At 36.3% G+C, this 23487-nt stretch overlaps 5 protein-coding genes across 5 annotated transcripts; 2 read left to right on the forward strand and 3 right to left on the reverse strand.

Annotated features, from left to right (window-relative positions):
- The first annotated feature begins 1310 nt into the window (after window positions 1-1310).
- LOC9313136 (probable E3 ubiquitin-protein ligase ARI3) lies at window positions 1311-3636 on the forward strand. Its single transcript, XM_002875353.2, has one exon. The coding sequence runs from the start codon at window positions 1595-1597 to the stop codon at window positions 3188-3190; it is 1596 nt and encodes a 531-aa protein (XP_002875399.2). The 5' UTR covers window positions 1311-1594; the 3' UTR covers window positions 3191-3636.
- A 389-nt stretch (window positions 3637-4025) lies between these two features.
- Window positions 4026-6009, forward strand: LOC9311468 (putative E3 ubiquitin-protein ligase ARI4). The gene is made up of 3 exons (XM_021026267.1): window positions 4026-4526; window positions 4559-4670; window positions 4852-6009. Exons 1-3 carry the CDS (start codon window positions 4217-4219, stop codon window positions 5921-5923), a joined length of 1494 nt encoding a protein of 497 aa, XP_020881926.1. The 5' UTR covers window positions 4026-4216; the 3' UTR covers window positions 5924-6009.
- Window positions 6010-6087: 78 nt separating this feature from the next.
- Window positions 6088-12895, reverse strand: LOC9311469 (DExH-box ATP-dependent RNA helicase DExH17). Its single transcript, XM_002877022.2, has 28 exons — window positions 12745-12895; window positions 12383-12473; window positions 11997-12180; window positions 11711-11872; window positions 11291-11528; window positions 11112-11148; window positions 10988-11034; window positions 10813-10850; window positions 10683-10704; window positions 10376-10588; window positions 10128-10284; window positions 9987-10038; window positions 9796-9867; window positions 9651-9700; window positions 9426-9543; window positions 9270-9333; window positions 9115-9198; window positions 8923-9048; window positions 8650-8846; window positions 8362-8550; window positions 8003-8254; window positions 7817-7866; window positions 7674-7691; window positions 7481-7566; window positions 7199-7373; window positions 7075-7112; window positions 6674-6976; window positions 6088-6578 (listed from the first exon to the last, which is right to left on the reverse strand). Exons 2-28 carry the CDS (start codon window positions 12448-12450, stop codon window positions 6223-6225), a joined length of 3396 nt encoding a protein of 1131 aa, XP_002877068.1. The 5' UTR covers window positions 12451-12473; window positions 12745-12895; the 3' UTR covers window positions 6088-6222.
- Window positions 12896-15251: 2356 nt separating this feature from the next.
- Window positions 15252-18738, reverse strand: LOC9313137 (glutamate receptor 1.2). The gene is made up of 5 exons (XM_002877023.2): window positions 18181-18738; window positions 16836-18067; window positions 16426-16732; window positions 15951-16324; window positions 15252-15871 (listed from the first exon to the last, which is right to left on the reverse strand). The coding sequence occupies exons 1-5, from the start codon at window positions 18473-18475 to the stop codon at window positions 15485-15487; spliced, it is 2595 nt and encodes an 864-aa protein (XP_002877069.1). The 5' UTR covers window positions 18476-18738; the 3' UTR covers window positions 15252-15484.
- Window positions 18739-19162: 424 nt separating this feature from the next.
- Window positions 19163-21800, reverse strand: LOC9313138 (carbamoyl-phosphate synthase small chain, chloroplastic). The gene is made up of 10 exons (XM_002877024.2): window positions 21584-21800; window positions 21280-21412; window positions 21104-21192; window positions 20952-21012; window positions 20803-20870; window positions 20566-20694; window positions 20361-20470; window positions 19924-20271; window positions 19537-19702; window positions 19163-19415 (listed from the first exon to the last, which is right to left on the reverse strand). The coding sequence occupies exons 1-10, from the start codon at window positions 21720-21722 to the stop codon at window positions 19366-19368; spliced, it is 1293 nt and encodes a 430-aa protein (XP_002877070.1). The 5' UTR covers window positions 21723-21800; the 3' UTR covers window positions 19163-19365.
- Window positions 21801-23487: the final 1687 nt, after the last annotated feature.

Raw genomic sequence — 23487 nt, forward strand, 5'->3', positions numbered from 1 at the left:
AGAAATTGGAAAATATACACTAAATAACTTAAGACTAAAAAAAAATTAAGAAAACAACATTAGAGTAAACATTATCTATTTGTTACATGACTTTTGCCATACTACCAACTTTTCGTTTTGTCTTCTTTCTAATTCACAAATCTCTATGTATCTCTCTTTAGATTTCTCTGAATTTTGCTCGAACTCATATTTCTTTCTCATTCTCTCCCTCTCGTCGGATTTCTTCACCACCATATCTTTATTTTATTTTTTTCCCTATATCCATTTCTCGCATTCGTCGGGCATCACTACCGAGTCTCACTACCTGACCCACCACCACAACTAAGTCTCACTACAATCACAATCACCACCACCATCAATACCGAATCTGGCTAATTCTGACTCACCACCTTTATCAATATTTAGCGCCTCCACCACCATCATCAACACCAATACCATTGTTACCGCCTCTTATCCTCTTTTCCCAACTTCTCTTATTACTCCACATTCTTTATCTTCTCCGAAATTAGACCAAACCTCTCCGACAATAACTCTAGTCTATGTCTATCGCCGTTCATAATTATTAATTTGCCTCAATTGTCATATATTCATTAAATCTGTATATCACATGCTATTTTTAGAAAAACATCGTGATTCGAAGTATCTTTTTATAATTGATATGATATAACATCGTTAAGAAATTAGTTTGCTTGATTAGAAAATATGAGATAATCTATTTGTTTATATAAAGGTGACTATTTACAATCTTTTTTTATAGGATTAATAACTGATTGTATAATTTTCTTAATTTTTTTCTAATTTTAAATCTTTTTTTTATAATTAGTAACTTATAAATAAAACGTTTAGCATAATTCTAAAATATCTATCTTTATGGAAATATACATATAAATTCCTTATATATATGTATAGTTTTCTTATTATAATCATTTTATATTTTTAAAACTGTTTAAATTTATAATTTTGTTATAATTATCTTTTAAAAATAAAAGTTTTGTTTGTGAGATGGCAAAAAATCTTATGAAAATATATGTACAATTTTCTTATAATTAGCTTTTTACATTTTAAAACTATTTAAAGTTATAATTTCTTATAATTATTTTTTTACTTTATTTTTCTTAAAAAAGGAAAATTTTATTTGACACATGTCAAAATCTCAGATCGAAAAATTTGGCACATGTCACGATCTCGTGAGTTACTAATTTTGAAAATCATACTTTAATAAGATAAGATTATGTGATATGCTTAGATTCTTTTAGTAGAAAGATAAATTGAAAAATATATAAAGATATTAAAAAGTACAGATAATAACATAAACTTAAGTAAGGAAAATTTAAACTCAATTTAAATAAAGAATTAAAAAGGAGAGATTTATTTCAATAATAAAGAAATGAATTAAGGTCATCTATAGATAGTTGTCCCAAAAAAAAAAAAAAAAAAAAAAAAAGGGAAAGGCCATAAAATAAACTAAATGCCCTAATATAATAAAGCGTTATTGAGTCCAAAGTCTCAAAGATCTCGCCTACAGATGAGACTTTTCTTCTTCACTCTTTCCCTTTGTGTGATCTCCTCTAACGATTATCAATATTATTGATCGATGGATGACGAATATATGAACTACGAGGAGGAGGATGAGAATTACTCGCTGGATGATGATGAGCAGGAGGATGAGAATTACAACGAGGCAGAAGTCGATGTGCAACACGTGACCTCGACAAAATCTACGAGCCAGGTGATCACAAAAAAATCTCTAGTAGCAGCACAAAAAGAAAGTCTGGTTAGGGTTATGGAATTGTTATCGGTTAAGGAGAACCAAGCTAGGACTCTTCTTATTTATTACCAATGGAACGTTGATAAGTTGTTATCTGTGTATATTGATCAAGGCAAAGATCATATGTTTTCTTGTGCTGGTCTTACTGTTTTTGACCCTTCTTTAGTTACTTTAAAGAAGACGATGAACTGTGATGTCTGCATGGAAGATGATTTACCAAGTGATGTGATGACGAGAATGGAGTGTGGTCATAGCTTTTGCAATGATTGTTGGAAGGAACATTTTACTGTGAGGATTAATGAAGGTGAAAGCAAAAGGATTCTATGTATGGCTCATAAATGTAAAGCGATTTGCGATGAAGATGTTGTTAGGAAGCTAGTTAGTCCGGAATTAGCTGAGAAGTATGATCGTTTCCTTATTGAATCTTATGTGGAAGATAACAAGATGGTGAAGTGGTGTCCAAGTATACCGCATTGCGGGAGTGCGATACGAAAGATCGAAGATGATGACGTCGTTGAGGTTGAATGTTCATGTGGACTTCAGTTCTGTTTCAGTTGTTTGAGCGAGTCTCACTCTCCTTGCTCTTGTTTGATGTGGAAGCTATGGAAAAAGAAGTGTGTAGACGAGTCTGAGACGGTTAATTGGATAACGGTTAATACGAAGCTGTGTCCCAAATGTTACAAACCTATTTCAAAACAAGATGGTTGCAATCTCATGACTTGTAAGTGTGGGCAGCATTTTTGTTGGCTGTGTGGTGAAGCTACTGGGGCAAGTCATACTGTGCAGAGTATTGCTGGTCATAGTTGTGGTCGGTACAAAGATGACAAAGTAAGGCAAATGGAGAGAGCCAAAAGGGATTTAGACAGGTATACGCATTACCATTACCGCTACAAAGCACATACCGATTCTTTAAAGCTCGAGGATAAACTTAGGAAGAGTATCCTTGAGAAGGCAGTGTCAAATGCTGAAACCAAGGATCAACAAGTGTTTAAAGAATACAGCTGGGTTATAGATGCAGTCAACAGGTTATTCAGATCAAGAAAGATTCTTTCGTATTCTTATCCTTTCGCGCTCTACATGTTTGGTGAAGAGTTGTTTAAAGATGAGATGAGCGACGAAGAGAGAGAGATGAAGAAGAATCTGTTTGAAGATCAGCAGCAACAACTTGAAGGTAATGTTGAGAAACTTTCTAAGATTTTAGAAGAGCCTTTTGATGAGTATGATCATGAGAAAGTTGTGGATATGAAGAGACACCTCAACAATTTGAGTAATGCGGTTGATAACCTCTGCAAGAAAATGTATGAGTGCATTGAGAATGAATTACTAGGTCCAATACAATTTGGAATCCACAACATTGCACCTTACAGATCAAAGGGAATAGAACAAGCAACTGAGTTTTGTGCTGAAATATGCCAAACTTAAGATTGAGGTTCAAGCGGATCTTCGTAGAATAAGAAATTGTTTTAGTTATCGTAGTTTATCGTTTTTAGTAGCTTTTGTTTCATAAACATATTATGCAGCATAGAAGAGAAAAATATTTTAGTTATTTGCGTTATGGTTGGTTCTTGCTTGTCTCTTCTTCCTCTCATTCTATGTTAGAAAGGTCATTTTTCTTGGCTTGTCAGCCATTTGGTGGTGCAACAGGCGGTGTGGAAAGTGGCGGGTGACTAACTTTGTACCAGGGCATTGGAATGCTAGTCATCATTCTTGCAAGGCCAGTTCACATTATAGGGCAGGAGGTACAATGGTTAAAGGTCCCAACTCAAAGTCCAACAATAAAAAGGGTCTGATGTTTTCATATTGGGAAAAATTAAATTTACCCTAGTTAAAAAAAAATTATACAAATAATAGTGGTGGATTGGATCCGGATCCGAATTTTAACTATTCGAATCTTTGCCTTGTGGATATCCGACATTTTGGGTATCTGATATCTAGATTTGGATCTCGATTCATTAAATTAAAAATAAAATTTAATAAAATAGTATGATAAAAATTTTATTTAAGTTTTTAAAAATAAAATCTGATGTGTTATAAAAATAATATTACAATTAACCTAGAATATATTTTATATAAAAACCATATAATATTTTCAAGAACATATTAAAAAGTACTATTAAGTAATTACGTTATATCCATGTTTTACATTTTTTAGTAGAAGAAAAATAGAAAATATGTAAAGATAATTAAAATTACAGATAATAATAGAAATTTAAAATAAGGAAATCCTAAATTGAATAAGAAAAAAAGAAGAGAAATTTACTTCAAATTAAAATAAGGAAATAGTTAATTTCATCTAAAAAAACAACTACACTGCCCTAAGTTTTGCGTTATTGAGTCCAAAAGTAACAATTCTCTAACGATCTCGCCAGTATATGAAACTTGTCGTCTCAACTTCAAGAAAACATACTATCTCTTCGCTCTTGATCGTCTCGTAATTGTTTTGATCTGATGGATGACGAATATATGAGCTTCGAGGAGGAGGAAGACGATTATTGTTGCTCCTCCGATGATCATGATGATGAGGAGTATAACAACGCGGAAGAATCCGTTTTGCAACAACCAAGAGAACCTACGAGCCAGGTGATCACGAAGGAAGCACTTGTAGCAGCGCAGAAGGAAGTTATGGTTAGGGTTATGGAATTGTTATCGGTTAAGGAGAACCAAGCGAGGACTCTTCTTATTCATTATCAATGGAACGTTGATAAGTTGTTTTCTGTGTATATTGATCAAGGCAAAGATCTTTTGTTTTCTTGTGCTGGTCTTACTGTTTTTGACCCTTCCTTAGTTAAGTCGAAGAGGAAGAAGAAGAAGAAGAAGGAGAAGACGAGGAAGAGGAAGAAGAAGGAGAAGAAGGGGGAGGAGGAGACGAGGAAGAGGAAGAAGGCAAAAAAAACGATGAAGTGTGATATCTGCATGGAAGAGGATTTATCAAAATATGCCACGACAAGAATAGAGTGTGGTCATAGGTTTTGCAATGACTGTTGGAAGGAACATTTTACCGTGAGGATTAATGAAGGTGAGAGCAAAAGGATTAGATGTATGGCTTATAAATGCAACACGATTTGCGACGAAGATGTTGTTAGGCAACTAGTTAGCCCGGAGTTAGCTGAGAAGTTTGATCGTTTCCTCGTTGAGTCATACGTAGAAGATAACAATATGGTGAAGTGGTGTCCAAGCACACCACATTGCGGGAATGCGATACGAAAAATCAAAGATGATAGCGATGACGAGGTGGAATGTTCATGTGGACTTCAGTTCTGTTTCAGTTGTCTGAGTGAGTCTCACTCTCCTTGCTCTTGTTTGATGTGGAAGCTATGGAAAAAGAAGTGTGTAGACGAGTCTGAGACGGTTAATTGGATGACCGTTAACACGAAGCTGTGTCCCAAATGTAGCAAACCTATTCAAAAGAGAGACGGTTGCAATCACATGACTTGTAAGTGTGGTCAGTTTTTTTGCTGGCTGTGTGGTCAAGCTACTGGAGCAGAACATAGTTTTAGGAGTATCGCTGGTCATAGTTGTGGTCGGTACAAAGATGAAAAAGTGAGGCAAATGGAGAGAGCCAAAAGGGATTTAGACAGGTACACACATTACCATTACCGATACAAAGTGCACACCGATTCATTAAAGCTAGAGGATAAACTTAGGAAGAGTATCCTGAAGAAGGCACTGTTAAATTCTGAAACCAAGGATCAAGAAGAGTTTAAAGAATACAGTTGGGTTACAGATGCAGTCAACCGGTTATTCAGATCACGACGGATTCTTTCGTATTCGTATCCTTTCGCGTTCTACATGTTTGGCGAAGAGTTGTTCAAAGATGAGATGAGCGATGAAGAGAGAGATATAAAGAAGAATCTGTTTGAAGATCAGCAGCAACAACTTGAAGGTAATATTGAGAAACTTTCCAAGATTTTAGAAGAGCCTTTTGATGAGTATGGTCATGAGGAAGTAATAATTATGAAGAGTCAACTAATCAAGATGTGTGCTATGGTTGATACACTATGCAAGAAAATGTATGAGTGCATTGAAAATGACTTATTAGGTCCACTCGAATCTGGAATCCACAACATTGCACCTTACAGATCAATGGGAATAGAACAAGCTGCTAAATTTTCTGCTTCTTCGGCTTGTAGTTCAAGCGGATCTTCGTCGAATTAATTTTACTAGTTTTACTAGTTTTTTTTGTTTCATAAACAGATGATGCAGTAGAAAACTAATTTGGCTCTTTTCCTTCTTAATGCGATTGTTTTTTTGTAGTTTCATAACCATTCCTTTCTTTGATAGTGAATCCATGAAGAAAGTAAATAAACAGTATGCAGTTCTTGTTTTGAAGAAACTAATTATTGTCCTAATTATCATTTATCATTTACCACTATCATTAGTAATTACCATGTGCTCTCTAGGAGTTCTAGAGACTCACCAACAATGGGTTTTGTTTTGGTATGTATATGCGAAAGTCACAGAAAAGAGAAGATACTTTTAAATCCAAGAAAAGAATCAGAGACATTGGACTTACCTGCAAATGTCGAGCAGAGTCTTTTCTCCTGCTCTAAGTTCGTGCCACTTCTCTTCACCATCGAGATATCAAAGGGCAAAATTTCTGAAGGTGCATCAGATGTGATCCTTGGCTTTTTAGTAGCAGGACTAACCAATAATCCGTAAGCTCTATACGGACTTATCTCTGCGTTTCTTCCTTCTTGAGAAGAAATGGTTATGGGATCCTCGAGTTTTGATGTGGCGAGGACCGGGGAATTCTTGGACCTTTTCCTTATGTAGTTGAATATTGTTTCATCTGAGAATGGCCTTTCTGTTTCTGCCAGATTCATGGGAGATAACAGTTAAAGACTTTAAGCAAATGCTCTATAATGCAAAATAGAACTTCATAATGAGTGAAGAAGATGTACGCACCAGTTTTCTCTGCAAAGCTTGCATAACCCGGCTTAGTAATTTGCTGTGCGCTTTGTTTGACGTCTTTAGTATTTGTAGGTAAGTCAAAGACAGAATCATACTGAAATAGAGGATCCAGTTCAGGAGACTTGTCCACTAAGCTTTTCCTTTTCAGATTTGATTTTCCTGATGCCGGAGAGGTGGTCGGATTCAAAGTGTTCAATGAAGGAAAACACTTTGCTTTTTCACGTATGTGGTCAAAGACTGTATGTTCATTGATAATGACACAGTCATCTTCTTCCATCGTCACATAGGGTTCTTTCTCTGTAAAGATTTTTGGGTTTAAAAAAATGGTTAATGGAATACAAAGCACTCAAAAGAAAAAGCTTATGACAGATTTAAATTTGTATTGAGCATCTAACCTTCTTCTGAATCCTCATCTATGAGTTTGAAACTAGGCCTGAAGAAGATAATTGAGCAGTTGAGGAGAAAGTTGTAATCATGAAGACCTTATCTATTTATGGGACTGAGAAGAAATGTACTCACATATCATCTTTTTTATCCTTTCGGTTTGAAGGTCCAGATGTAACTGGGTTGTCATCTACTACGCAGGCAGCCACCATAGGAGGATAATAGTGAGGCAGCCTGTTTTCGCTTTTGTAGTTTATTTTGTTGTTGTTTGCCTTCTTGAGTAGAAGTGTTTCATGGAGGTCAATACCAACTACAATAGTAACAGCCCAGAAATAAACACACTTGGTTAGTGTTTCACTTACTACATGGTCATCAAGTTTTCCTACCAAACCAGAGGTGTTATTTAGAAGACTTAACTGTATTCTTCGAAGATGAGATCAGCCTTCACAGTCACCTTTGCTTGTTGATGAGGCCTTTCCAGGAGTATGGTTACGTTATATGGACTAAAAGAAGGCAACCAAGAAGAATGAAGTATTGCAAATCTTAAATAAAGTTAGACGAAGATTTGCATCGGGATAATGATGATAGAGTGATCGACAGGTAAACATACCTGGAGAAGTCCTCCATTCTGCTGCCATTAAAATATCACTGATTAGTTACATTTAACTTGAATGTCTAAAAGAGGGTTAGGTGAAACACAAGAATGTTGTAATAGAAGAAATTATGGTTTATCGTTGGTTACGTGCTCATCACCTTATTTTCTCATGAAAGTGAATACGATTCTCTTCCTCTGAACCAACAATCTGCCAGAAAAAGGATACAGATTAGTAGCTTATCTAGTTATCTTTTGTTCATGAGCGAAACACAAGACTATGCAGAGAAATGGAGATGCAGGTAGTAGAGTTAAGAGTATAAATGCAGAAAGTTAAGGTAACTAACCATGTCAGCATAATGGCGTTTTGTGGATTGGAGAGGTTGTGATAGCCGTGTCAATGTGACTGCTAATTTAGATATCCCTTGCTTCTGGCAGTCAACTTCCTGGACCTTGATTTCAACTTTTGGAGGTAGGGATGATAGAGACTCCTTGATGGTATTTCCGAAAGGATATTTTCGACCGGTAACAATCTCTATCCTTCGTGGATCAGCTTCAGAAAGAGCTTCAAATGACCTGACTCCCATTGAATGAAGTGCCTAGAAAAAGAATGTATCCAGAAAAATGTTACCAAGAAAAAACTGAAGCATTCGGAAAACATAAGGTGCAGTTAACATGCTTATAAAGAGCAGACATAGATTAAAACCTTCGCAGTAACCATTCCAATGCCAGGCAATTGTTTCAACAAATATGGACTGTCGTCCCACAGCTTTTGATAGAGTGATTTTGCCAGAAGAGTTGAGCTAATCGTTCCTTTATAATTCTTTTTGTATATAAAGTACTCTTTCATGCATCTCGCTATTCTGGATCCATTCGAGCAAATAGAGTTAGCATCCTGAGACAAAAGTGACAAAAGTTCCAATGTTCATATGCAGAGCAAAAAAGTAACTGTGATCAAGAGATAGAAGGAGTCAGGAATATAAGATTGGTGGACCTGAGTCATGGATAAATCATGCACTGAAGGATCCCCAGTCAACCAATCATTTGCAAGCACAAATAGTTTCTCTTCTCTGGTTTGGATGCGTTTTTTCCGCTTTCCTTTATTATCGTTGATGTGGAATCTGAGCCGCCCTTCTTTATCTGCATTTACATCATTTAAGGTCTTCTTCTCATTGCGTCTGAGCTGTATCCCTTCATTTTTCAAGTTAAACAAATTAGTATATTCATCAGGTAAAAAAGAGTATGTACCCAAGCACATTTGACATACAAGATATCTCTTCAGCACGACACACAATATGAAGAGCCTCATCCAAGCTATAGCCCGTTGGCGCATTAATAATGTACTTCATTGTGTCAAACTTTAGATAATACTTTGTCATCAGCCTTCCGGGCTCTACACAAAAGAACGAGTGTGCATTATAATTTGAAATTGAAGATATGAAACCATAATATTCAATACCTTCTGGTTTCAAAACAAAACCGTCTGTGTCAGTCCAGATCATCTGATATTGTGAAAGCTCATTGATCTTCTGAAGGCAAAGCTCTGGTAGGACACAGGACTAATGAGAACTCCAAAAAGGAAAAATGAGTAAACTAACTAAGTCAGTAAGGAACCTTGCAAATGCTTCTCTACTTGATCTTTCGGAATTCCTTTCTTAATAGCATAATTCTCTGGATTCTGTCCATACGAACTAAGTTAGCACTCAGCTATACCATTTATGATAATAAACAAGTTCTCCGAAAATTCATTGAGAGAGCATATGAACGTACCTTTTTCATTCTGACATACAGGTATGAGCACTTCATCCACTCAATTGCCCGTGTAATGTCAGAGATAGTAAGTTGAACTATTTCTGTGGTTAGGTGCTCTATTAAGCATGGCAGCAATCTGGAACAAAATAAACAGAAGAATATTTCTTGAAGCCAACATAGCTATTAAAGAATGTTAAAGAAAGCAAATGGTTCCAAAAAGGAAGTTTATTGGGCAATACTTACTGTGATTCAACAACCTCACATCCATTCAAGAGATTCTCATACAGATGGACCTGTAATCGTTTAATAAATTAAAAGCAGAGAACATAAGAGAAAAGTACAATTAAAGTAAGAGATTCAGCCACATAGAAAAGTTTCAGTAAACAACCGTCTCTCTTCTGGTCATAATAATAACCATTCCCGTGTCATCAAATGGAGGCCGACCAGCCCTGCCACACATCTAGAAAAGAGAGATTACTTATCTTGCTGGCAATATATTTAGAGCACATTTCAGTAGCTTGTGCAGATAATCAGACTGCAAAATAACATTAGAAAACTACACATGCTCAAATAATTTACCTGTAGTAGTGTGGAACGATCATATTCCATGTAGTGACCTTTTTCCTTGTTGCTAAAAGGAATACAAATGTCAGTAGATTACTGGATATTAATTTAAATTCCAAATAACTACTTAATGGACATATCTACTCAAAGACGTACAAATGTTGAGTTGATTTTATGACGACTGTATGTGCAGGCAGGTTGATTCCATGGGCAAGAGTGTTGGTCGTGCAGATAACCTGGATATCTCCATTAAGGAAGAGCCCTTCTACGAGGCTGCGGTCCTTTTGGCAAAGTCCACCATTGTGATAACCAACTAATTGGGACATTTTGGTACTATTCAGCTTGGAGACAATGCTGAAGCAGAGGTACAATCAACAAACTTAAAAGAGTGAAACAGACCGTACCGCCTTGGAGGATATATGATTGCATTTGTTTGTCACTGCACATTGGCGAAGCCTCCCTTAATCTTTCCAGCTGTTCTCTGCTTTTAATAAATGGATTTGAGTAACCATAGGTCATTGCAGTCTGAGCAAGCTTTTGTGCAGCCTCTTGAGCGCCTTTTCGTGTCGAGCAGAAAACTAAGGCAGATTTTCCTTTTGAGTATTGCATTAAAATGTCTGAAAATTCAAAGATTTCCTCAGCAGCGTAGTATAAGTTACAACCTAAGCAAGACAGCAATAACGGAAGAATATAATGACAAGAGAAGCTTACCATAAATATAGTTTTGAAGGCGCTGGATATGAGAAAATAAAGAAAAACAAGAGTTGGTTTAGTTTCTGTCGTGGAATATTTGACAAGAGTGGCTAAGGCTATCTAAATCCAAGATGCAGAAACTGTATACCTTTTCAAAGAGGAAGTCATTCTTGGCAGCAGCATAACCTGTACAAAAAAGACAGTAAACATTTTCTTTCAATTCATGAAAACAGGAAAGTCATCAACAGCTAACCAAATTCATCATCTTAACATTTAACCAATCAAAAAAACAAAAAAATTGACTTTTGAGATGCGACCAGTACCAAAAACTTTAGTTGTCAACTTAACAGGTCTCATTTCTTCGCCAAACCTGTAAAACATGGGAAGGGAAACAATGATGAAACTGAAAAAATTTACCCAAATAAGGACATAGGAACCATAAGTTACCTCTTAATTCCTGCAGTAGGAACCTTGAGCCATTCAGCTGCAATAATTAAACAAGTATTACCACTTTATCTGTTTTGAAGCAAGCTTTTTTTTATTTTTTACTTCGAAGCAAAGTTAACAAAGCAAAAAAAGGTCATACAATTTGCAGAATATGACTAGAATTGTGAGCTACATCTTACCTAAATCCTCAATGTTTGGGATAGTAGCTGAGACAGCCAGAAGACGCACGGAGGCTAGAGGACTTGACCTTAGTTCATGATTGCTAGAAAGAATCTTTATTCTACTGACTATTGCCTCAAGAGCAGCTCCACGCGGATCATTCAGTAGGTGAACTTCATCAATGAGCACAAGCGCAATATCACTGAAGAAACCTAAGCCTCCACTGGTAACGCGATAACGGCTCACTGCATCAAATTTCTGTAGGAAAACATGTAAACTACAGTGATCCACTAGAGGAGATACATGCATGTACTTCATATAAACACAGAATGAAATATCAGATATTGCTTGTGTTCTGGCTAGGAGCATAAGGGGAATCAGAAGCAGTAAAGAAGTTCCAGACAGTAAATACAGACAACAAAGAGAAAATACTATCTGACCTCAGGTGTAGTCAAGATTATATCTGCGTCTTGTATATTCCTTGTGCTGTAGGTTTCATTATCACCAGTCAGCTCCAAACAACTGATTCCCCATGAATTAAACTTTTGATTCCAATCACGCAGCTTCTCCTGAACTAAAGCCTTGGACGGAGATATGTAAACCTTGACACCAATACGTAGAAGAAGCCTAATTAAACTTCTAGGTAGCAACAAGTCCAGTATTGGTATATTTATTGTAAAAACGAAGGAATCAAGCAGAAATTCAGAAAAGTGATCAAAAGCTTACTGCTTTAAGAGCTCCTTTAGCATGGAGAAACATTCCTTCCTTAGCTATGGACTTTGAAAGGAGCCTCAAAATGCATAACTCAAAAAGTACGGTTTTACCACTTCCCGTTGGCGCTGAAATAACCATGTTGATATCGGAGTGGAAGCACAGTGGAAAACACTCACTCTGCAGCGAGTTAAAGTATCTGAACACCAACGATCCAGAAGCAACACAAAGCAAAGTTGAGATTCACAAACAGTTTTATCAAAGGACCAAAGAGAAGAAAATCATCATCATATTCCCTAACATGTATGCAACCATTCCTTTAGATTTAAGCGAGCAATAGATTAACAACACGATCATGACCAAGATGAAAACAAAATCTCAAGTTTAAAGAGAGATATTACCTGAAACTAAAAGCTGAACGGAAATTTCCAGGCAAATCTGAGACGGATTTTAGCGTGTGTGTATCCATGACCAATGCTAATTTGACGATTTCTACAGATTTCAATAGCGTGAAATCAGAATCCTAAATCTCCGATAGCAATCACTTCATAAATCTATCCGTACAACACAAATTCAATCCGAGATCTGCTCCGATCACCGATTGAAATCTCAAAATTAACATAGAAAAAGATTACGATAGAGAAATTTCAGAGAAAACGAGTGAGAAACTGAACAAGTCGGAACTCGCAAAGTACTCCATTGAAACCGATCACGAATCAAGCAAATACAATTGCAAAATTGAACAGAGAATCGAAAATCTAACCGTTAAATCACCATGAAAAAGCTTGCGCGAGACCAAACTTGAAGAGCAACGATCTCTCAGAGAGATGGAGAGGGAGTGATGAGAGAGTGGAATTCAAATTCAGGGGCCGTTGTTGTGAAGAAGAGCAAGCTAAATTTAGTAGTTAATGGCCGAAAACGCTGCGTCCCAAAAAAGAAACGTCACGCAGTTTGGATCTATTTGAAAATTAAAAATCCCAAAAACAAAAACGTCACGCAGTTTAGGTCATCTACTATACATTTTTGCAACACTTTTTGGGGTCCCTAATCGGGTCGGGTTTTTTCAATATTTTGACCCGGAAATCTTTGATTCGGATCCTCCCATATTTGATGTTTTGACCCGAAATCTTTTGAATCGGATAATTCCTTATTAGATAATATCTCTACATTAAATCCCCAAATATCTCTATCTGATTTTGACCCGAAAATTCAATTCGAAAATATTTGATTTCCTAATATTCCCTAATAAAGATATTCAATCAACAAATCTTTCATACCATATAATGCGATTTCAAACAACTAACCATATATAAAATTGTTTAAATGTCAATCATTAAGTTAAGATTTCGAATCTTAAAGAATATTACCTAAATTGCAATCAACATTTATCAATTATTCAATTCTACAACAATTTACTCAAACCAATTTCAATTTTTACAAAATGTATTTATTATTATTACTTTAATCGCATATATTTATTATTTAAAATTTTAGAAATCTCCTATATAGTTACTAATATAATATTCAAATCATCAGAAATTTAGGAACTTACATAATCTTTTTGGAACTAATTTATTCATAAAGTATATGCGATCATTTGCATTTATAACAAAAAAAAAAGCATCAATCTATATATAATTCGAATATTGTACAGCTAACCCTAAATAAATGAATCATTTTCCCCACTATAAATAATGGCCGCATTCATTTTTATCATTTAGCCATCACGATTGCATATTTGTTTATGTTAGAGTCATTGGGTCACGATTGCATATTTGTCTTCCTTATCGCATTACTAACTTTTTAGTAGTATTAAGAAATTACTTTCGTTTTTTATATTACTTTACCTAATTCTCTATGTTCTTAGAAGAGTTTTCAAATTCATGTTTGTTTATGGTTTCTTCCTGTTTACGAATCGATGTGGGTGTGTGAGTTTCTGTTGAAGAGCTTCACTATGATGATTGATGTGTTAGTGTTGATGCTCGTGGTGGGGATTGAATTGGATCTTAGACGTTGATGATTAAATACTTTTTCTCCATCCCACTATGATTGAGACCATTTTTTTATGTGTGTTTCTTAAGCTTTATTCTCCCATGCATTTTATTGAGTTGCTTGATTATGGTCTTGCTCTGTATTTTTTGGACGATGTGGTTTTGTGATTTATTGTCTTTTTGGCATTTGTCTGAAGGTTTATTTTATCTTTTGATTGAAAAACTATGATCAAAACAAAAGCAATGAGTTTGAAGCCGGTAAAAAGTCGAAGAAGAATGTTTTTTTTTTAATCGAAGAAGAATGTTGTGATGAGATCATTAAGTTTGAAGGACAATGGGCATCCAAAGGGAGAGGAAGCATGGAACTCAAAAATTCAATGAGTTGAAGGAGAGCCATCATGATCGTAAAGGTCAAAATTTATTGTATATGTGAGATGTAATATGCTAATAGACATTTCATATTGTCTTTTACTATTTTCTTTGAAGGTATTTCTAATTTTAATTTTGGTTGAAACTTATCAATTCAAAATATTTAACTTTTAAATGTACGCTTAATATTTTGTTTACAGAATATGCAATATACATTCAATCCAATATTTTGTTTTTATTTACACGATCTTAATTGTTTTTTCCTTTAATACTTATTTGTAAACGTGAAATTAGTAGCAACTAAAATAAATTAATAATATCAATAATCTGTTTTTAAATAAAATCAAAGATTTGCGGGTTGGTGAATATTAAAAATATAAATATTTATCAACGATGTTATCAATTTTGTGATGAGTAATATTTATCAACGATGTTACTAATCTATAAAAACTTTATAGTATTAATAATATAGATGAACTCTATAAAAATTAAAAATATATATATTATGAGAACTATTAGAAAGCAAATTTTTAAATTGACTCGAATTATATGTCTTTTAAATAATAATATTATTAAAACGAACAATAACAAAATGATGTTTAGTTTCATGGGACCGGGCTATATGGTGGGACATGGTTAGCTCGGTATTAATATAAGACGGTGTACCACGGGTGAAATCCTAAAATTAACAATTATAAACACAAAACAAAACAAATACAACATAAAATTTAAAAACACCCATGGTGAACCAAAAAAAAAAAATATACGCAACAAATTAATCAATTTATTAAAATAACTTATGAATTTAAATAATTAACCCGTGGTGTACCACGGGTCAATCCCTAGTGTAATACAAAAGGGAACAAGTTTTTTGTTGGCTGTTGTAGCCAATACTTTGCAAATTAGAATGATAAAACTTAGGGGTGTTTATTCCGGTTTTGCTACAGATTTTTTTTTCTGTTTTTCATAGCTTTTGTATAAAGAATTGTATTCAAAGTTCTATAGATGATTTAATACAACTTTAGTTCAACTAGTGGACCATTGGAGGAAGAACGGCAAGATTGTTCTCTGAGCCTCTAAGGCTACAACATGGTCAGAGTCAGAGTTAGAGACAACAACTGTTTGCTCTATGTAAATCAGTTCCTATCGTCTGTTACGATGAGCCATTTGAACCACATTCTGGCCAATAGGGTTATCGAGGGGAATAGGATGAATAGTTCTTGCGAAGAGGATCATGAAATGTCTAAGTCGTTGTGAGAGGTATATATTGACCGAATTCACAAGAATTTTCCATCTTTCTCGGAGCCAAAGAATGAGAAGTACTGCAAGAGCGAAAGCGAATGAAACTCCGGTGATCATAAACAAACCGCGGAATCTATAAAGGGTTATAGGATTTGATGTATCATCAGTTGTGTATGGAAGCTGTTTATCAAACCATCTTCTCTCCATCTCACTTAGCCTCTCGCTCGTCCTTAGCTTCGCAATCTCTCGGGACACATTAGGCACCAACTCGGATCCCTTCTGGAACATCTGAAACGTGGTTTAACAAACAAACATTCAGCAAGTAAAAAGAAGGTGAAGAGTAAAGAGATTGAAGAAGGATACATACAAAGCCAAAACCATTGGTGGTAGATTGTGTCTTGACCATGAGAAAATGTGAAGGATACTCGCCAAGGAGGACCTTGAGGTATGGCAACTCACTGACAATATATGAGACACTTTTGTTCAACAATGCTTGAGCATAATCTTCTGAAGTATTGAGACCCAATAATCTCATTGCTCGGAGGCTGGAATTGGTGAGGGCCGTGTTTGTGATGAGGGAGCCCGAGAGGTAACCCACGTAGTCTTCATTAGTGTTGAATCGTATTTGTTGCACTGTCATCATTGATGTCAATGTTGCAGTGTAACTTGTAACCAATATGAGCACTGCAAATACCCAAACTGTAACTACAAATCTTGACAAGTTGTGTTTTAGCCTCTCCCCTATCACACATATATAGTAAGAAACAAAAGGTAAGCATCACTTCAATCTAATTTTTCGACCAAGATTGGCATATGTGAATGTGAAAAAGGCGATTACTTACTATGAGCATAAACAAGGGTAGAGAAGCCAAACCAAAGCACAACTCCAATTTGCTGTGACCAAGATCCCTGGAACTCAGTGTTCTCATGTCTTTCTATCAACCAAACTATAATACCCGTCAAGACAAAGAAAGCTGCACTTGTTAGCCAAAGATCTGGTGTTAGAGGTTGAAAGAACACCCACATACTTCTCTCCGTTGCTGCTACAATCCCAAGACCCATTTCGGTGAATGGCAACGTAAAATCAACATAGGTCGATCTATTAGAAGTGATTGTAATATCTCCCACGGCCACATCATATTTGTCTTTCTGTGAGATGCAACACAAGTTCAATGGAATTGATTCAGTTTCTACACACATTCTACATAGATGAAAAAGCACTTATAATCATAAATCAAGCCATGGTTAGTACCTGGCTATGAAGTGCATATGCAAGATTGTCGTAGTTACTTCCATTGCGCCAACGTATGTACTCCACTTCATAATTAAAAGGTGCAATGGAAGCCTGAAAGACTTCTATACAAAACCCTTCGACATTTGTTATATCATTTGTTACTGAATCAGTCTCTACCTTCATCAGTCTTGGGAATCTATTGCTAGATGTAACAAGAACCCTCAGCTTTTGTCTACCGCTCTCTCTTAGGCTACTCCCTTTCGGACTTTTAGCAGACCCACCAGGCCAAATTATGGTCTCCAGCTTGTCATGAGTAGAAGATAACTGTCTTCTATTGCTGAAACTACCATTAGAATTCCAAAATCCTACCCTTCTCTCACCTGATCCTATCATATTCACAATCTCAAACTTGTTTGATAACAACTTCTTATCATGCAATTGGAAATCACCACTCAAACCCTTAAACCTACTCTCTGTGATTGCCTCAAGGAAATTTGATGATACATTTGGCATCCTTATAACTTCAGCTGCCCTCGCCAGACCCCAAGCGATATCATGAGCCCATACACCAGAGATACTCAATCGAGTTATCTCCGTTTCTTCAACTGGCAGTGATCTTCTCCATCTCAAAGTGAAATTTTGAAGTTCTTTAGACATTGTTACATAAGACTTGAAACCAACCACACCTTCCATTGCCTCCTTTGCGAAATCATCAATGGATTCATGAAAAGTGCCCATGCTTTTGGCAGTGAGAATCCAAGCAAACCCTTCACCCATCAACCCTAATTTCTCAGCACATGGGAAGAGATGAGTTGCAATAACTTCAGACAAGTGAACAACAAAGACAGTAGTTCCCAATTCCTTCAGCTTCTGTAACCGATCCGTCACAAAATCTTCACTTGAAGAGACAGTAAAACCAATCTTGGACTGTACACGAACGTTGTTCTCATGTAAATGCTCCACCATAAAATACATAGTCTCTCTCCAATCATCATGATCTTCATATACAAGAGCAACACTGTTCCAATCAAACCCATTGATCAAAGCTGTAATTCCCTTAGCCTCAGAGGCAGAATCATGTGTGGCTTGGATCAAGTGACTGTATCTGCTCAATGAACATGAAATCGGAGAGTTTAGTGAAATCACAGGAACCCTAGCTTTCTCGCCAAGTTCCGCCAAAAGCTTCGTTTCCAGCAACGAATTCCCGCCAATAATTGCTTCTACTCCTTCAGTTTGCAGCAAATCTATAGCTGTTTCATTCACAAAGATTGCAAATGTGTGAATCATCTCATAACAAAAAAAATGGAAACAGAGAAAGAAGAGAATTTATGCAGCGAGGTTGATCATTAATGGAGCATGTTACCAGAACCGAGAGCAAGAAGAGGCTCTCCATGAGAGTTTTTAACTGAAAAAGAGACTCTTGTTTTGTAATGACTGTTAATGACGTAGAAATCGGAAAGCGCCATGGAAACAGAGCTTCTCACTATCTTTCCTTCCACGGAACCCAAATCCAAAATCAAACCGACCCGGACCCGGATCAGAACCCGTTCATCAACGTCGCGGTTTTGACTCGAAGCAAAACAATTGGAGATTAGTAAGAGATGCAGAACAAGAAGAAATGAGAGCAGAACTGAGTTTTGAATACAAAATCCCTCCATTAAAAAACTTTCCTACTACAGAGAAAGGAAAAATCTCTCCACGTTTTCTGCTTACGTAATATTACATTTTCCGTAACACCACTGTTCTCCTCTGCCGTCACCGGCGATTTTTCACCGGAAATGAGTCGTTGCTTATCATAGTGGGAAATATCACGAGCTTAAACTCATGGACGCGCACGTTCCAATTCGAAAGCATGGAATAAAAACGCAAAAAAAAATTTAAGATTTGGTTTCGTGAATTGACGTTAACACGTATTGTCTCGCATGCAGTCGAAGAAATTACTTCTTTATTTTAACCCAAAAAAATATGGCCGGCTGAAGATTTCTTCGTGAAACTTAGTCGGAGAAGCGTTGTGGGTCCCACGAAAGATATGGATGTCGGGTTTATTTCTCTTCGTCGAATTCTGAAACTATATATTTTTTATTTTTTTATTTATTTATTTTTCTCATCTTCTCCTCTGCCATGACTTGAACTCATGGTGTGGAGCTTAGCCCTCTAACCAAATGAGCTACAAGTTCTGAAACTATATTGTACAGTGGTAAATCTTCAATCTCCAATGTAGAAAAATGAACCCATTTAAATCATACCAAGATAAAGTATAATTTTCATATCAATTATTCTGGTTTGGTTTAGAACTTTAGATAAGTTTGTCCAAATTGAACAAAAGATATATCACTATTCTAAGATACACAAACTCTCACATCATTTTTTTTTCTTTTTATTACTTTTACAAATTCTTGATTATTTTATAGGTGGGATGGTTCCTTAATACAGTCAAAGCGAAAACAATAATGCCACTCCATTGTCACTAACAAAACAGTTTGGTCTTAATATAAGTGCCACGATTTAAAACAGCAAATAGTACAAAACAAAGATTACTTCCCATTGATCAGGAGCTTTGTTTCGATCTCTTCATAAGCTCTATGAACTCTCTAAATGCTGCATTCACAAACAAACAAACAAAACAAAAATCACATTAATCTTCTGGTTTTTCAGTACAACTGAAGCATAAGTGACTAACTGTCTTTGACCGAGTCTCTGAAATAGAGAGGACAGTTACCGTTATCAGAGTCGTGAGGTCCAGGGGAGGCTTCAGGGTGGTATTGAAGAGACATGACATTCATCGCCGGGAAAGATAGACCCGCACAGCTTCCATCATTGAGATTGACATGTGTTACTTCTACGCCTCCGGGAAGTGAAGCCGGGTCAACCGCATAGTTGTGATTCTGCCAAGAATTACAGAAAAAGACACCAAAATTTTTGGATTTTGTCAAACTTGTAACAATGTTCCAAACTTCAAGTTCCAAAATTTGAATGTTAAAAGATCAAATCCTTGGTTGATAGCGTGCTTGGAATCTAAAATATTCGTGTGAAGTAAAGTAAAAATGGAACATTTTGGTGTTGAGTATTGGTAAAGCTAAAAAGAATAAGATGAAAGGGACTATACCTGAGCACTGATCTCCACCTGGCCAGTTCTGTTGTTACGAACTGGGTGGTTTCCTCCATGATGACCAAACTTCATCTTGAAGGTTTTACCACCCAAAGCTTGGCCGAGCAACTGATGACCCATACAGATTCCGTAAACAGGGACTTTACCGAGAAGCTCTTTAACTGTCTCAACAGCATATGGCACAGCAGAAGGGTCTCCAGGACCGTTGCTGAACAAAATCCCATCTGGATTCATTTTCAGTGCCTCGGAAGCTGGCCATGTCGACGGAACAACAGTGATTTGACATCCGTAAGATGATAGGCGTCTTAGGATGTTTTGCTTGATTCCAAAATCGTAAGCGATAACCTTTGAATTCAAGAGAAAAGTATAGAAAGAGAGAGTAAGAAGTTGGTGCTGAGCATCAATAAGAGAAGAAGTAGAGAAGTAATACTCACTTTGTAGGATTTCCCATCGCGTGAATTCGTGTTGAAATCCCATTCAGGGTTTGTTTTGTCAACCCATTCATAAGGAGATTTACATGATACGTCACTTATTAGATCAATACCTACAAGATTCAAATAAGCAGACAGAAGGAGTTCAACATTCCAAGGGTTATATCATAATGCAAAAAAAAAACAGGAACGGTTAGAGAATTCTGACCTACAATATCCCATGAACGAGACATTTGCAGAAGTTCGTCATCTGTTTTGGACTGTTCTGTGGTCAACACTCCGATAAGACTACCATCTTCTCTTAACCGACGGGTTATTGCTCGAGTGTCAAGATCATCTGATAGTGTTCACAAAAACATCCCCAAATAGAGTAATCAGAGATGCTTTCAAATCCAATTATATAACATGTAGAATCTAAATAGTATCGTGAACACAGGGAACTTACAAACTCCCATGATGTTCCTTTCGGTTAGATAGTCAGCAAGTGTTTTCGTGCATCTCCAGTTTGAGGTACTGAAAATTTTACAATTCAAAAGTTAGGCACTTCAAGAAGGAGGATAATGGAAGACAAGCCAAAGAAAAATGAACACTTACCTGATGCTTAGGTTTCTTATCACCAAACCAGTAAGAAAGCATTGCCCAGACTCTTCATCATCTAGAACCAAACATTCAAATGTAATAAGAAACATTAAGAAGATAAGTTTTACAGTGAATAAGATATCTCCGAATTCGACATTGCCACTTACCGGGATTGACACCAGTGTTACCAATTTGTGGGTTTGTCATTAGCACAAATTGCCCAGCATAACTAGGATCAGTAAGAATTTCTTGATACCTTCCGAAGACAAACAAAATCTAAAATTCAGTAAGCTAAAATTAACAATCTTTAAGGTGATATAATGTAATGAAACAACAAACTGACCCTGTCAAGGAAGTGTTAAACACCAATTCAGCAATACGAGTTCCAGGAGCACCAAAGGACTTAGCCGGCCAGATAGAACCATCTTCTAACACAAGCCTAGCATTGTACGAAGTCCAAGGTTTCTCCACAACACCTACAATGTGCAAAAATCAAGACTTTTGGCACTAATTCTAAAGCCAGAGACTTTCTCCATCAAACGAAAAATCCAAGCTTTATCTTTATTCAAGAACTAAAACCCAAATGGATACAATACAAAATTTCATCAATTTTGAAAGGAAATGAAGGAAGTGAAAGCAAAATTTACCAGAAGTGGGAAAAGTGAGTGGAGAAGTGGAGCATCGGATGACCGAAACCCTAAATCCACCGCCGCGACGGTCGAAGGAAGGCTGGGAAGATAAGCTCGTAGGCAAAACAAAGCCTAGAGTCCTTGTTGCCATGGCCATGTTGTTTTCTCAGGAGGAAGAAGAAGAACGAAGAAGAAAACGGCGTCAAGGTTTTTTATTAGGGTTGGGCCGATTGCTGTTTTTTTTAAAAATTAATTCGTTATTATTACAGTATCTTACTTTTGACTTTTATTGACCTTTTTCTCTAGTAAATTGGTCACATAATCTGATAATCATAGTTTTGTTGCTAAAATAAAATAAAATCATAGTTTTGTTTATGATACAAATAGAATAAAGCATCGAAAATATGTCTAAAGGTATTTAAAAATCTACAAAATTCGTTGCTTTTTCGAGCATGGCAAATTGTAAAACAAAACATTTCCTTTTTTCTTTTTTGTTATGTAATATGCAAGTTTAACCTAAATGATGATTATGATTTTCGTTCATCGTGAGAGAAAATAAAACATGGTAGTTTAACTCTGAATAATGATTATGATTTTCGTTTATCGTGAGAGAAAATAAAACATGGTGTAGAAAAAGGGATTCCGTTAAAATAGTAGTTAGCCGTGATGTTGTGTTTGCTGAGACAAAGGGATGAAATTGGAAGCAAGACAATTCAACAAAAGATGGTGATGGAAAGCTTCAAAGTTACGTTTGAGGATGTTGGGAATCATAGACCGCAAGAGCGAGAGGAGAATGTTGAAGCAGGGCAACATTTAGAGGATAAAGAGCTGCCCGAAGAATCTGAAGATGTGAAAACCCTGAGACAACGCATGACCTCGAGCTGGAACATGAGGCTAGTGTCTCTGTTTCTCCTTCCCCTGTTTTAAGAAGAACACAAAGACAGGTTAGTAAACCAAAATATCTTGCAGATTATGTCTTACTTGCGGAAGAAGAAGGGGAGATGTTGCTTTTGTGGTTAAACAACGAACCAATGAGTTTATACGAAGCAAAAGAACACAAAGAGTGGACATGCGCCTGTGAGGATGAAATTAACTCTATTGAAAAGCTTAAGACATGGGATCTCGTGGATTTGCCAATCGGAGTGAAACCAAATGGTTTAAAGTGGGTGTTCAAACTGAAAAGGAACTCTGATGGGAGTATAAACAAATACAAACCTCGTCTCGTTGCTAAAAGGTATGTACAGAAATATGGAGTAGATTTTGAAGAAGTCCTTGCTCCGGTGGCGCGAATTGAAACAATAAGGCTTCTTATCGACCTTGCAGCAGCTCACAGATGGGAAATACATCATCTTGACGTCAAACAGCCTTCTTGCATGGAGAACTAAAGGAGGTCGTTTATGTGTCTCAACCAGAGGTGTTCGAAAAGAAGGGAAGAGAGGATAAGGTTTAAAAACCCAACAAGGCATTGTATGGCTTGAGACAAGCCCCAAAAGCATGCAACAACAAGTTGAATCAAATTCTCTTGGAGCTTCAGTTTGTGAAGTGCTCTAAGGAGCCATCTGTTTATCGCATAGAAGTTAAAGAAAATCTACTTGTCATAGCTGTGTACGTTGATGATCTGTTTGTCACGGGAACAAGTTTGGATCTCGTTAACAAGTTCAAAGAGGAGATGTCCTCTAAGTTCGAAATGAGTGATCTCGGAAGACTGACATACTATCTTGGAATTGAAGTAATTCAGCATGATGAAGGAATAGTGTTAACTCAAAGTCGATATGCTCTCAAGATCCTAGAAGAAACCGAAATGAAGGATTGCAACCTAGTTCATACTCCTATGGAGACCGGATTAAAGTTGGCAAAATCAGAGAATGAGAAAGAAGTAGATGCTACGGTTTTTAGGAAAAATGTTCGTTGTCTCAAATACT

This window comes from Arabidopsis lyrata (assembly GCF_000004255.2).
Source record: "Arabidopsis lyrata subsp. lyrata unplaced genomic scaffold ARALYscaffold_5, whole genome shotgun sequence".
Lineage (NCBI taxonomy): Eukaryota > Viridiplantae > Streptophyta > Magnoliopsida > Brassicales > Brassicaceae > Arabidopsis > Arabidopsis lyrata.

Bases quoted from the DNA above. Each gene is read 5' to 3' on its own strand.
- LOC9311468 (XM_021026267.1), top strand. From the start codon at position 4,217: ATGGATGACGAATATATGAGCTTCGAGGAGGAGGAAGACGATTATTGT. The intron at 4,527-4,558 runs GTCTTACTGTTT...TCCTTAGTTAAG, and splicing joins TCTTTTGTTTTCTTGTGCTG to TCGAAGAGGAAGAAGAAGAA. The intron at 4,671-4,851 runs GTGATATCTGCA...AGATGTTGTTAG, and splicing joins GGCAAAAAAAACGATGAAGT to GCAACTAGTTAGCCCGGAGT.
- LOC9311469 (XM_002877022.2), bottom strand. From the start codon at position 12,450: ATGGATACACACACGCTAAAATCCGTCTCAGATTTGCCTGGAAATTTC. The intron at 11,873-11,996 runs GTAAGCTTTTGA...ATTGGTGTCAAG, and splicing joins CTAAAGGAGCTCTTAAAGCA to GTTTACATATCTCCGTCCAA. The intron at 10,039-10,127 runs GTACGTCTTTGA...TATTCCTTTTAG, and splicing joins ATAAAATCAACTCAACATTT to CAACAAGGAAAAAGGTCACT.
- LOC9313138 (XM_002877024.2), bottom strand. From the start codon at position 21,722: ATGGCCATGGCAACAAGGACTCTAGGCTTTGTTTTGCCTACGAGCTTA. The intron at 21,193-21,279 runs GTCAGTTTGTTG...TGTCTTCGGAAG, and splicing joins TTTAACACTTCCTTGACAGG to GTATCAAGAAATTCTTACTG. The intron at 20,871-20,951 runs GTAAGTGTTCAT...TAAAATTTTCAG, and splicing joins ATAAGAAACCTAAGCATCAG to TACCTCAAACTGGAGATGCA.
- LOC9313137 (XM_002877023.2), bottom strand. From the start codon at position 18,475: ATGGAGGGATTTTGTATTCAAAACTCAGTTCTGCTCTCATTTCTTCTT. The intron at 18,068-18,180 runs GTAACATGCTCC...TGAATGAAACAG, and splicing joins TCTTCTTGCTCTCGGTTCTG to CTATAGATTTGCTGCAAACT. The intron at 16,733-16,835 runs GTACTAACCATG...TGCATCTCACAG, and splicing joins CATATGCACTTCATAGCCAG to AAAGACAAATATGATGTGGC.
- LOC9313136 (XM_002875353.2), top strand. From the start codon at position 1,595: ATGGATGACGAATATATGAACTACGAGGAGGAGGATGAGAATTACTCG.